This window comes from Ovis canadensis, chromosome 3 (assembly GCF_042477335.2).
Source record: "Ovis canadensis isolate MfBH-ARS-UI-01 breed Bighorn chromosome 3, ARS-UI_OviCan_v2, whole genome shotgun sequence".
Lineage (NCBI taxonomy): Eukaryota > Metazoa > Chordata > Mammalia > Artiodactyla > Bovidae > Ovis > Ovis canadensis.
Genome location: NC_091247.1, coordinates 8,381,211 through 8,394,416, shown reverse-complemented (window position 1 = coordinate 8,394,416; position 13,206 = coordinate 8,381,211). Strand labels below are relative to the sequence as shown.

Here is a 13,206-nt window from a genome sequence, read left to right as displayed (position 1 = left end):
CACCCAGATCTGCATGTTGTGGTTGGCGTCAATTAACCAGGACACGTAGGGTGGACCCTGAAGGATGAGCACGGCAGCGTCAGTATCTCTCCAAGCACAGGTCAGCTCCAACTTCACGGTCACTGTCCGGGGCCTGGATGTGGGGGGAGATGTACCCCCCCGCATCAGCGAGGGCAGTAGTGCGGGGTGTGGGGCAGTGTTGGGGAACTTGACCAGGAATTGCCGGGCCAGAGCAAGACCTGGGGTCGGTTGAGCAGCAGCTGCACTCCTAACCTGGTTGGTCCTGGGTCTGTCGGGTGAGCGTGGAAATGGGCGGGGCCCAGATATAGGCGGGGGTGACAGTTCTCTAACCAGGCCGGGGCGCTAAGGCTTGGCCAGAAGCGAGGGTTTATAGAGGGTGGGTTTGGCGGGGCTGGCGGGGCTGGTACCCTTACCCGGTCTCTGGGCCCGGTAGGATCCTCAGGATGTGCGCCTCCTTGTGGCCAGCCACACCTTCCAAGCGGCAGCCCCGGATCGAGGCTTTCGGGCTCCATTCGAGCGTGTGGCCCATGTCCTTCTGGGGTTCCAGATTGCAGGAGAACGGTGAGCTCGAGGCTGCGGAGATAAGCGCACCTCTGTCTCCTCTTGGAGCAGCCTAGCATCTAGTACACAGGCCCACCCTCTCCCACAGTAATGGTGGGGCAGGCAGGATGGCTTCCAGGTGGTGCTAGGGTTTAAAAGAAAGAACTCTCCAGCCAATGCAGGAGACCTAAGAGACAGAGGTTCAATCCCTGGGTCAGGAAGATCCCCCTGGAGAAGGAAATGGCAATCCACTCCAGTATTCTTGCCTGGAGAACCCCATGGACAGAGGAGCCTGGTGGGGTACAGTCCATGGGGTCATAAAGAGACACAACAGAAGCGACTTAGCACGCACGCAGGCAGGATGGAGCAGCAAAGAGTGGGGGCTTGGGAGGACCCGGGTTCAAATCCACTTACAGCAGAGTGACCCAGGGCAAGTCCCTGGCCTCTGTTTCCTCATCTGTCAGCACACATTTTATTTAAGGTATAAAACCATGGCGTACGTTAGGGATGCAACCCAGCAACTGCCTGTACATCATCCCCCTTTTATCCTTCTTAGAGTATTTACCATGACCTGAAATTACAGAATTTGTATACCTGTCTTTTATCATCTTCCTACCATAGTGCCAGCTCCAGGAGGGCAGGATCTGGGTTCGTCCCCACAGGGTCCCCAGATGCCTGGCATAGGGCTTGGCACATACTAGGGACACAATAAATAATATGAAAGTGCTGTTTTTGTAGGTCAAGAGACTGACAAATGGCAGCAGTTTCACAGGGTTCAATCTAACATTTGATGAAAGGGTAACCACTGTCCTAAGTGACCTGGGGCAAATCACATCCTGTCTTGGTGCCTTAGTGTCCACATCCGAGGAATGAGACAGAGAAATTCAGATTCCTCAAGAGCAGAGTCCTGAACCCAGAGAGGCTACTGGGGAGGCAGACCTTGGTCCAGACGAAGGAGGATGCTTTGCGGGTTGTTCAGCTCAGCAACAGAGGCGATTGGACCCTTTGTATTCGCCCAGTTGAGGAGCTGGTCCTTGGTGGTGAAGGATGGCAGCTGTGTGGTGTTGGCATCTAGGGCATCGTGAAAGACCAGTTTGGAGTCCTGGGGAGACATGTGGCAGCTCAGGACGCTGTCCCTGGGCCTGAATGCCTTCTGTTCCACGCCAGAGGTCAGGAGATAACTTGGGGAGGCAGCTAGTTGGCTGAGCAGAGAAGGCCAGGGCTGAGGAGGCTGAGGCTGGCGGAGCCGAAGCCAGCCCACAGGCCGGTAACTAGGGCCCCTCAGAGCCAGATCTGCCCCATCTTTCTTCCACACCTCGGGGGCTGGGTGGACACACATCCATGTTCATCCATCACCCTCCCACCCCTCCATAAGCATCCTCATTCAGTCCGCACTTATCGTGAGGCTCATGTCGGTTTCCCCCACGCTCTTGTGAGGGACAGTGGCTGGCTTGGCCACCCCTGCATGGGGCTTGACACACAGTAGTCACTAAGAAATATTGGTCTGACTGTGTGCTGGGTCTTGAGACCAGCAATGAAGATCCTGACATGGCAGCTTCATCCTGATACCTGGCACACGGCAGGTGCTCCCCGCACATGGAAATGGAGAAGGGGAGATAGAAGACATGATGAATAAATAAGCGCATGAAAGACACACAACTGGGCCCTGCCCTGGGAGATCTTACTATCCAGAAACCAGTCATGCCTCAAGTTATTTGAAACAACAGAAGACAGGATATTATTCTATAAGAAACAAAAGGAGCAAGACAGGTCCCTTGAATGAACAGAGATGAGAATCTGGGTGGCTCCAGCACCTCACTGCCTCCACTGCCCATTTCTAGTGGGCTACAGAAGGAAATAGGAAAGACTTCCTGGGGTAGAAGTCAAAGGATTCATAGGAAGCTGCTGGGGCCATGGACTCAGAGTTCCTCTTCCACCCATCTCCAAAGGCGGGGGCATTAAGCTGAAGCAGCAGAAGCATGAGAGCTTCAGGCTAGATACTAAGGGGGGACTGCCTGACAGTGGAAACAGGCAAGACATCATAGAAAGGTCCACTTGCAATGGAGCAGGACTTTAACAAGGGGGCAAAGTGATGAGGACCTGGGTGAGGAGCCCAGTGCCCACCCCCACCCCATGGAAGGGCTGGGGGAGTCGTTTGGAGCTAGAGAGTTGGGTTGGGTGGTGAGGGGGAGGACTTTTACCATCTGACCCTCAGGGTCAGCTCTGTAAAATGGGAATGTAATAGGGATTAAAGGGCATTTGTCAAGCTCTTGGCGCCGGGTCTGATACAGAGTTCTGCGCCCTCCCCCGCTGAGACTCTTGGCCTCTCCAGAGGCGTCCAGGCTCCGGCTCTTTGGGGCCGGCTCCGGAAGCTGCGGGCCGAGGTCGCGCGCCGCTCGGGCGGTCCATCCGCCCCCTCTCTCGGGCCCGTGTATTCTTAGCCCCGGGGATGAAGGCGTGGCCGAGGCCGGAGCCGGCGGCCGCCGCGACCTTCCGGCCCGGCGGGCGGGCGCTTTTCATGTACCCTGCGTCAGCCAGAGCCCCGCCGGGCCTCGAGGCCGGGGCTGGGCCGCCAGAGGGTCCGGGAATGGGGAGGGGGAGAAACGCTGCCCGCTCTGGGAGCCGCGGGGTGGGTCCCGCTCCGTCCTCCCGGTTGGCTGCGCTCGGCCTGCCCTGCCGTGGGGTGGGGGGCTTCCATGCCGGCCCGCTCCGCCTGACTCTGCGCTTCCTGCCGCCAGTCGCGCGCCCCCTCAGCCTCTCTCGCTGTCTAGGCCCGCGTCCCAGGCAGCCCGGGACCGGGGCCTGCCTTCAGGCCCCCTCCTCCTCTGCCCCTCCTCGAACTCTTAGTCTCTCAGAGTCGTTCCTCCCACAACAGGCCGGCCCTCTTTCCGTTTCCATATTTCTTTCTGTGTCTCGCTCCCACTTGTTTTCGTTGCTCTCCCCCGAGCTCCGGCTCTCTCCCCTCTGCTTTTTCTGGCTGTAAACAACAGCTGCTGCATCTGGGGGTCCCACCTCCCAGGGCCTTAAACGTGACCGAGGCCGTGCACCCGGCCCACCCGACCTCCTCCAGCCCTGAGGCCCCCTGGCTGTAGTTCCAGCCAGTGGACCTTCTCTCTCTCTGGTGGATGTGTCTGACATTTAAAATTTGAATTTTTTAAAAAATAATTTTTCTCCAATTTAGGCCATGTAAATTATAGCAAATCTTGCAAATTCAATACAGTGGAAAGAACAAAGCAGATCTCTGGTCCTCATCCCTCTCCCCAGCCAGAACTACTGTTAACACATTGTTAGGTTTCTTTCTGGCCTTTATTTGTCTGTGCTTGAATATTTTTACATTTACATCTTGTAAACTTTTTCAAAGACAGTGACAAGGTTATTTTATGGAGGAATATCAGTGAGTCCAGTTCTCTCACTGGACAGATGGGAAAACTGAGGCTATGAGAGAGGGTTGGACTTGGCCAATTTGTGCATCAACCTGAGCGCTTCCCAGGTGGCTCAGTGGTAAGGAATCTGCCTGCCAGTGCAGGAGACGCAGGTTTGATCCCTGAGTCAGGAGGGTCCCCTGGAGGAGGAAATAGCAACCCACTACAGCATTATTGCCTGGAAAATTCCATGGACAAAGGAGCCTGGCTGGCTATAGTTCATGGGGTCACAAAGAGTTGGACTCGGCTACGACTGAGCATGTACGCACGCACATATATCACCTCCTGCGTTTGATTCCCACCTCCGGGTTTGTGTTCTTTTCCCCAGGTTCTGTTGCCCTTTGTGTTCTCTCTGGCAGGGCCCCATGGGGTTCACCAGGAAGGGCCCTGGTAAGTAATGTCAGAATGAAAAAGAGAAGCAGGGGACCCTGGCCCACAGAGGTGGACAGCAGGGGCCTCCCAAAGCCCATGCCTGAGTCTGCGGTTGGAGGTAACACACTCACGTAGGCCAGTTGGAGTGGGATTCCTGGTGCCTGCAATTTCAGGAAGATGGATTTGTTCACACTGAGAATCAGCAGCACCTCTCGGGGCCGGATGCCACCTTGCTTGGATGTCTGGAGAGTCAGCTCCAGCATTGACATGTCCTGGGATGGGGGCAAGGGGAGAGACACATACACAGATCAGTCAGGCTGCAAAGGCTGTGTGCCACCCAGGTCAGCAGCATTGACTCATTTACTGTCAGCTTCCATTTCATTCTCCCTGCCCAGCTTGTCCACTCCTGTCTTCCAGAGCCCGACACAATGCCTAGTCCTCAAGCAGGTACCTAGAAAATATTTGCTAAACAAATGAAAGATGAGTCTCAGCAAATCCAAGGAGACTTTTTTTTTTAATGATCAGAGGAAGGGATAGATTGGGAGTTTGAAATTGACATGTACACACTGCTATATTTAAAATAAAATGCCTGGGACTTCCCTAGTGGTCCAGTGGCTAAGACTCCATGCCTCCAATGCAGGAAGCCTGGGTTCAATCCCTGGTCAGGGCACTATATCCCACAGGCCGAAACTAAGAGTTCACATGATACAGCTAAGACCTGGGGCAGCCAAATAAATAAATATTTTAAAATGAATAAATGCAATGAGCCTGAACTTTATTTGGTAGTCAGTTGAGGTTTATTATTTCCATTAAACACCTGCTGTGAACCAGCCTGTGTGACTTTAGAGCGCACTGTGTGCCCTTTCTCTGTTCCAGTGCAGCAGTGTTGAGGCATCAAACTCTGCTCCCCAGTTGCAGTATTCCTATTTGCCTTACTATTTTAAAGTACTAAATACTCATGTTTTGTCGAGTAATATCATTATTTTGAGTGAAGTTGAAATCATTTCTGTCTCAAGAGGTACTGACTGCATTAAAAAATTTAATTGATCATGGTGTATGTATTTAGAATGCTTTCGTAACAACAATAATAACAACTAATACCTAACATTTATACAGTGCTTCCTAAGTGCTTGGACTGTTCTAAGTGCTTTACACATTGACTCATTTAATCTTACAACAACCCTACCATTGTTATTCTCCCTTACAGATGAAGAAACAGGGCACAGAGAGGTGAAGCCATTTGTCCATGACCACACACAGCATGTAAGTATGGAACTAAGATCTAGACCTAGGCAGGCCTCTACTCTCAACTACTATCCTGCCCCATCATGTTTTTCTATACCTCTTTATTCCCAGAAAGAAAAAGAACACAGCAATCCACAAGGCAAAGTTTCTATTGCAAGAATAGACTTCTTTGGGCCTTCCCTGGTGGTCCAGTGGTTAAGAATCCACCTTCCAATGCAGAGGACATAGGTTCGATCTCTTGTTGGAGAAACTAAGATCCCACGTGCTTTGGGGCAACTAAGCCCACTAGCCACAACTAGACAAGTCCACGCACCGCAACAAGAAGAAGCCTGCATGCCACAGTGAAGACCCAGCACAGCCAGAAAGAAAGAAAGAAGAACCCCCGCTGTGCTCAAAGACTTTCTGAACCAATGGAGCATGAACAGATGACTCCTGAAACTGAGACAGGTGCAAGTGTCAGAAGCCCTGCCTTGGACTTATAAGGACAAAGACAGATGGAAACATTTGACTGACACACAAACTCCAGCTGTTCACAAAAGCTGGCCATCTCTCTCCAAAGAGACAAAAAGCTGAACACCCCCACCCCCGCCCCGCCATATCTCCTTAAACTTAACAAAAAGGAGATGGATATTTCAAGATGAAGCCATCAGTGGAATGTTTTTGGATTTAACTTCTAATTATCTCCTGGCCATTTGCCCAGCTAATGTCAGACAGCCAGAGTGTTTCAGCTGGAAAAATCTGCACAGAAATATTTCCACTACCTAATAATGACACCGTGATCATGCTCTGTAAGTTTGCTCTTTGAAACAAAATAAAAGCAAATAATATTTCATTTTCAATGTTTCATAAATATTTTTTTCATTTTAGTGAGCTATTAGGTTGCTTATTTTTGAATGATCACTTTTACGCTAGTTTATAGTAGAGTGATGTATCTTGAATTTATGTTTGTGTAAGTTCACATTTTTTGTTAATTTCTGTTTTCCAGTGGGTTTATAACCTTGGGGTTTTGAAATATCTTGTGTCATCAATTTTAAAAACTAGTGTACATTCTAGACACTTTATGGATTAAATATTGGATTTAATATCATATTTTGGCAAAATAAGAAATACCACTCCAAATGTCAGAGCTGACATTTTGTTCCAGGATTGTGATCAGTTCTTGAAATTAACTGAAGTGAAGGGAGACCCACCTTGGTGTTGTCAGGAAAGGCCCAGGCATTGCTGCCTTGTCTGAATCTTCAAGAATGGACCCACCCCAGCTTCATTACCTAATTGCCTATGTATTATTAGCTTGAACCATCAAATATGATTTCACAGCTCTGTGTATATGATCAAAACACCTCAACCGTACACTGTAAGTGGGCAGATGTTTTCACAATAAAGTTATTAAAATGCGACAACCAAATGTCAGTGCTTTCACAGGGTTCAGTCTAACGGGTGCCCAGCCCTATGCTGTGTGTGTGTTGCACACGCTCTTATCGAAGCGGGGTCAGGTATTCTCCCCTTCCACAGATGTAGCAGCTGGGCACAGGGAGGGCCCCTGCCAAAGTGAGTGCTGAAGTCAGACACCCAGTACCTGTCAGCATGGTGCCAGAGTGGGTGCCTGGACCCCTGGGCAGCTCGCCTGGACCGTGTCCTCCCTCTCAACCCTGCCACTCCCCAGACTGCCCCACAGTTCATCACTGTCCAGCCCCACCTGTCTGTCCTCCCCCAGAGGAGTGAACCTCACGGCCCATGCATGGCGAATAGATGGGTCCTATGGTTATGAGGTGCCACGGCTGCTGCGGACAAGGAGAATAATCCCACCTCTGCCCTTCGGTGGACGCCCACAGGCTGAGAGCACAGCCCCCGAGGTGGGAGGAAAGAGCGCTGTGACCATCCATGCCTGTTGCCACCCCACAGTAGCTGTCCCTGATTGTGCCTTAGTTTCCCCATCTGAGAAACAGGGATAGGACAGAGTGGAAACCGAAACCAAGTGAGGCTCTGGATAAAGGAAGTTAAAGAAGAGAAGCAGAGGTCAGCGTCGGGTCACGCTGAGGGTGAGGGGGTTAGGAGACTGGAACTTCGTGACATCTGTCATGACACTCAGCTCTGCTCCCAGGGCTCACATACCAATCCCTCCACTCCCTTGTCACCAAGTTCCCCCCTTAGAGTTAGGGGTGGGGAGGGAGGATGAGTGTGGGCTGAGGCCCAAAGAGAGGCAGGCAGGGGCCAGGGCCACACAGCAAATGAGCCCTGTCGAACGTCAGGGAGGCTGGAGAGCTGGGTTTCCAGGGGTCTCGGAGCTCCCGGCTTGAGCTCAAAGGCCAGCTGGTTACCAGAAAAACCCAGCCAGGGTTTCCATAGCAAACACTTCCATCCCGTGGCCCTGACTCATCAACACAGTCACTCACACGCAGACTTCCCTCTTTCCTCCCAGCCCCGAGTCCAAAGGTAAAGAAAGGGGCCTGCCTTGTCCCCTATCCCAAGCTCCCAGCCTTCCCCATGGCATCCTGGGAATTCTGGGAGCCCAGCTGAGGTGGGCAGGCCAGTCACGCCCTTGCCCCCAGCTCTACAACCTGGGCCGGCCGGGGCCTGCCCGGCCCCTTCCCTGAGCCAGTGGGCGGGAGACCACGTTTCTATTTTTGTGCCTCTGGCCCACAGCGGCCATTGTCGGCCCAGCAGTCAGTGGCGGGAAGGGGGATTTCAGTGGGGAGGCCCTGAGCGCTAGTAGCCACTTATAGAAAGTCGCTTCCAGCAATTCTTCTAGGAGTGGAGCCTCAGGCCTGCCTGCAGCCCCCACCCTCCTAGGGCCAGACTGGAGCCGGCCAGATTGGAGCCGGCCGTCCCTTTGCTCACCCCAGTGGAGTCAGACTTACAGGCAGCGTAGCAGGCAAAGGGCGTCAAAGCCAGACGGACCTGAAGTCAAACCTGGGCTCAGTCATTAGCCTGTGACCCTGGGCAGTTACTTCCTGTCTCTGGGCCTCAGCTTCCTGATCTGGAAAATGGACTGAATGATATGCCTACTTCATAGATTTGTGAGGATTCAGTGACATTCTGCCTGCAAAGCGGGTGGTCCAACATCCAGCCAAACACATGGCAGTGATTGGCTTTCTCGACCTGCCATTCCCTCCCTGCTCACTCATCCAGAGAAGGGCCACAGTTTAGGGGCTGAGGAGGTGGGTATGTGGGCTGGGCAGCTGTTGGCTGAATTGGGACCAGTCAGGCCTCCCTGCAACAGCCCCTCTCTGGGCCTCAGTCTCCCCATCTGTTTAGGCTCAGTATTATATGGCTCTTTGATTCCGTCTGCCTCCTTGGGGCTCCCAGTGTTTGGCATCTGGGAGTCAGTCTCCAGCCAGGTGGCTACAGAGTGGGCTTCCAGAACCCCCACGAGAGGCACGCCACTCTCCCCAGCTGAGGGTTCCTGATCAGCCCATGTCATTTCTACTTCCCCAGTTTCTTTGTCTGTCGGGGAGAATAGCACTGGGCCTGGCCCGGGGCTGCTATGCTCTTAATGGGAGACAGGAAAGAAGGCACAACTCTGTCCTCCAGGAGCTTGGCTGAGAACAAGACTAACACCCCCAAACAACCAGTAACACTGCTAACCTCATGGAGGTGGCCAATCAGCAAATGCTTATACACAGTTACATTTCCCCTTCCTTCCAATATTGACCCACCAATCCAACCATCCACTACATGCACCAATCCAACCAAACATCCATCCATCCATCCATCCATCCACCCATCCAACCATCCATCCACCCATCCAACCATCCATCCATCTATCCATCTATTTACTCATCCTTCCAATTCTGGGACTGCCCCTGAGTTGAAAACTGGGGATATAGCACTGAGATGCAGACGCAGTCCCTGCCCAGTCTGTCTGGCCCCGAGTCCATGCCCTTCCCACCAAGCCTGTCCCTAATATCTGCAAGGCCTGGGACAAGAACACATATGACAGCCCCTGGCCCCAACCCACCCCTCTTCTCTTCACATGGACACATGTGGACAACCATCCTGGAGGGTCAAGCTCTGCCATGCTCACCCCGCAGCCCCCAATAACCTCCCTGCCATTGCTGAGTGCATCACTCAGTGCCAGGACTGCTGACACCCACTCTGCCTCCTCCAGGAGTGGCTCCAGCACAGGCCAGGTCTGCTTGCTCTCTGCACCATAGATGCCACTCTAGTAAGCGCATGCAGCCCTCAGATCTGGGGGAGCTAACCCCAGCCATACAGTGTCCCCTCTAGAGGGAAGGACAAGAAGGAGCCCCATCCAGCCCTGGGAGGAGGCTCAGTGCATTTGGGCAGGGAGTTCTGGAGTCCTGGGTACACAGGGCAGGGGCTGGGGAGGGATGGCAGAGGGGTGCAACTGGAAAAGGGCCGGAGAGGGGCTACACATTGTAGGTCCCAGGCAGGGGCCCCCTTGCCTAAGTCTGAGGGCTGCACTGCCTTCCACAGCCCTGCACAGGGTGGCCTAGAGGAACCCGGGGCCCCCTGCCCTCCCTCTGCCTGAGCAACCTCGTCTGCCCCTCTGGCAGGACGCAATCAACACCAGAGCCCTGTGAGTTCCGCCTGCTTGGGGGTGGTGAGGCGGTGTCAGCTCTCTGAGTTTGCCCAGAAGTGGGGTGAATCAGCAGCTGTCTTGGCTGTGCCCTGGCTGCCTGAGGTTTGTTAGGAGGATAGCAGATCAGTGCAGTCGGCCTGACGGGAACCGCTGAGACACCAGGCCGGTTTCCTGTCTCCACGGGTCAGGATGTGACCCCGGGCCCCCTCCCGGAATCCAGGCTCCGGCCTGCCCTTTGGGGACCCAGCGAGACAGAGCCCCTGCCCAGCGGCCCCCTCATCTGTCTGCAAATGTCCCGAACACACACACACACCATACACACACACCCTGAATCTCTCTTTCCCGAGGCTCTTGGCCGCCACAGCTCATGTGCCGCCCACCCACAGGAAATCTGAGGATTCAGAGGCCACGCGGGGATGGACAGGAAACTGTTTCTCTGTGCCAGGGTTTGCAGAAGGCAGCCATAGGTCGGGAGGGATTGGGCTGGTTGCTGAGACAGCCGCCACCCACGCCACCACTGCCAGCTCGTGTTTCTTGCCTCTAGGCCTTTGCTCAGGCAATGCCCTTTGCCTGGAATGCCCTTGACGCCCCTCTGTCTGGCTCGACGCTGGGAGTCATTTCCCTACTGCCCCTTCCTTACACATTCAGTGATCATCCTCCTGGGGCCCACAGCCCCTGGCACCCCCTTCCCTCCACTGCCAAGTCCATGACTCAGCACCAGGGCTTGCCGAGGCCCACCTCTGCCTCTCCTGCGAGTGCCTCCAGGGCCATGGCCAGAGCTGCGTTGCCTCTGTACCATCAGTGCCCAACACAGGCTGGACACAGAGCAGGCACCTGGCGAGGACTGGTTGTGGGAAACTGTTGGACTGGAGATCCCCTTCTTGGCGCCTGCCTGGCGAGGAAGGTGCCCCCCAGGGAAACCACAGTTCTTTCCGTGTTACTGCAGTAGGTCCGATGGGACTGTGGGCTCTCTTGGGGCAAGAGAGCCACGAGCATCCAGCTCCAGGAGGCTAGACCTCAGCTGTCCCTCTGCAAGTGCGTTCATAGTCCCTGCTTCAGCCACCTGGTAGCAGTTGCCTGTGCGGATCCAATTAGTTGAGTGACGTGAAGATGCTCGGTACATTGTAGCATGTCGGGCCAAATGAGAGTATTGACATGAGAGACGTAGGCCCCGCGGAGGAGATGCTATAATGGCAGGCACAGCTACTGTACGTTAAGTAGCGGCTTTGGGCAGAACCATGCTCAATATGATGCCTACATTGCCCCCCTGGATTCTCACAGCCTCCTTGTGAGGTAGTTATGGTCATCAGCCCCATATTTCCCATGGAAAACCAAGGCTTGGAGATGTAGCCCAAGGTCATGCCCCTATAAGGGATGAGGTTCAGTGCAAAGACAGTCTTGCTTCAGAGCCCATGTTCTTGACCTTCCAGGTCACATAGCAATACATTCATTCATTCATTCATTTGTATACACAGTCACTGGTGCACATCAGGCCCTGGGCCAGATTCGACTACTCCGTGATTCTTTGGTGAGTCCCTGAGCCCAAGAAATGTGTGTCTATCGGAGCCTGGAGAGAAGGAGCCCCCTGCCTGCCCAGTGCGATATGAGATGCTGACCAGTGATGGATGCAGAACTGGGGCCCCCATCTCCCAAACCCCAGCTCTTTCCATCACCCCCTCAAACAAACAGGCTCAGCAGTCCTAGAGCCTACAGCCTGGCTCCTTGAATTAAAAGCTGCACATTCCATGGACTGAGTTCTCTGGTAGAGGCAGAAGGTGACAAGGAGATTCTGTTGTCATGAGTTTAGGGTGACAGGTTACAGCAGCATCTTGTCATGCACCTAAAAATCCTCCAACAACTGTCACTGTTCACAAGATAAAGACCAGGCCACTTGCTGTGGCAATGGGGCCTTGTCAACCTCCCCAGCTGTGCCCCGAGGAGAAATGCATGCTCACGCTACAGCAAGCCATGTGATGCTGACCCCAAACGAGGCCCGCCTCCCTGCCTATGCATTCGCTCTGCGCACTCACTGTGTCCTCTGTTCAGCCCCACGGCCTCCTTCACTCTGTGAGCTCTGGCCACCCTTAGCGTTCTTGCAATCTCCAGGAAGCCCTGCCTAACCCCAGAGCAGCCCTGTTCTCCCTGAGAAAGCTCCAGTCATCTGGGTCCTGGCTGTCTGTCTGCACATGTCTCCCATGGGCCTGGGTGCTTGGCTAGGAGCCTTCTCTGACTCTGGCCCGCTGCTGAGTGATTGGGGCTGGGGGCGTCCCAGCCACCCAGGTGAGGGGCCAAGACCTGAACATCCAAACAAACAAAATGAACTCGCAGAGGGCAACTCATTTTCCCTATCATTACCAAATTTGAAAAAAAAAATTACAATGGCTATCGAAACCACATAACATGTGTTTGGCTCTATCTGGAGCTTGGGGATTATCAAGGCCCACAGTCCTCATGGCAAGCAGGGTGGTAGGGAGCAGGGCCCCCCGATATTGGTGGTCTGGGCATCATCTTATCACTGCACAAATGCAGGGTAGCCTAACAGTTTCAGGGACCACAAGTTCACCCCGAGCTGATACCACTAAATCGCTATCAAGACCTGAGGCTGCATGGGCCAGGTGTGGATACCAGCCCAGGAGGGCCAGGTGCCCCCTGAACACTGAGATCCACTGAGGAATCCAGGGGACAGCCTGGTTTGGAGTCTCCGGGGATCTAGTGAACTCTGATCTCAGACATATTGCTTCACCTTTCTCGGCCTGCCACAGGTCCCTCCTCTGAAAAATGGGGAGACAGAGCCCTGACAGACGGGCCCTCGAGAGGCTTAATACATGTAAGGAGCTTAATTCTGTTCCCGGCACTTAGTAGGCCTAGCACAGTACCTAGCACACAGTAAGTGCTCAATAAATGTGTTATTAGTATCAGGAGGGACCTAGACAAACTCATGGCGGGTCTTCTTGGTAAGGGGAGGAGAGTCTTGGAGGTGAAATCATCGGTTTCCAGACCCTAACCCGGTCACAGGGGTTTGATGAGCGACATTCCAGGGAGAGAAGCACTTTTTCAAGGTCA

General features: G+C 53.7%; 1 protein-coding gene and 1 long non-coding RNA gene across 2 annotated transcripts in view; one reads left to right on the top strand and one right to left on the bottom strand.

Annotated features, from left to right (window-relative positions):
• Nucleotides 1–13,206, bottom strand: part of ENG (endoglin) — a 30,645-nt gene that overhangs the window by 8,019 nt on the left and 9,420 nt on the right. The window contains exons 3-6 of the mRNA XM_069582322.1: nucleotides 4,487–4,627; nucleotides 1,501–1,663; nucleotides 435–594; nucleotides 4–133 (exon numbers count right to left, since the gene is read on the bottom strand). Of these exons, the coding sequence (XP_069438423.1) occupies nucleotides 4–133; nucleotides 435–594; nucleotides 1,501–1,663; nucleotides 4,487–4,627 (594 nt within the window). The remainder of the gene's footprint in view (nucleotides 1–3; nucleotides 134–434; nucleotides 595–1,500; nucleotides 1,664–4,486; nucleotides 4,628–13,206) is intronic.
• Nucleotides 3,009–6,200, top strand: LOC138436569 (uncharacterized). Its single transcript, XR_011255481.1, has 4 exons — nucleotides 3,009–3,190; nucleotides 4,312–4,373; nucleotides 5,563–5,618; nucleotides 5,712–6,200. It is a non-coding gene; the product is annotated as an uncharacterized lncRNA (long non-coding RNA).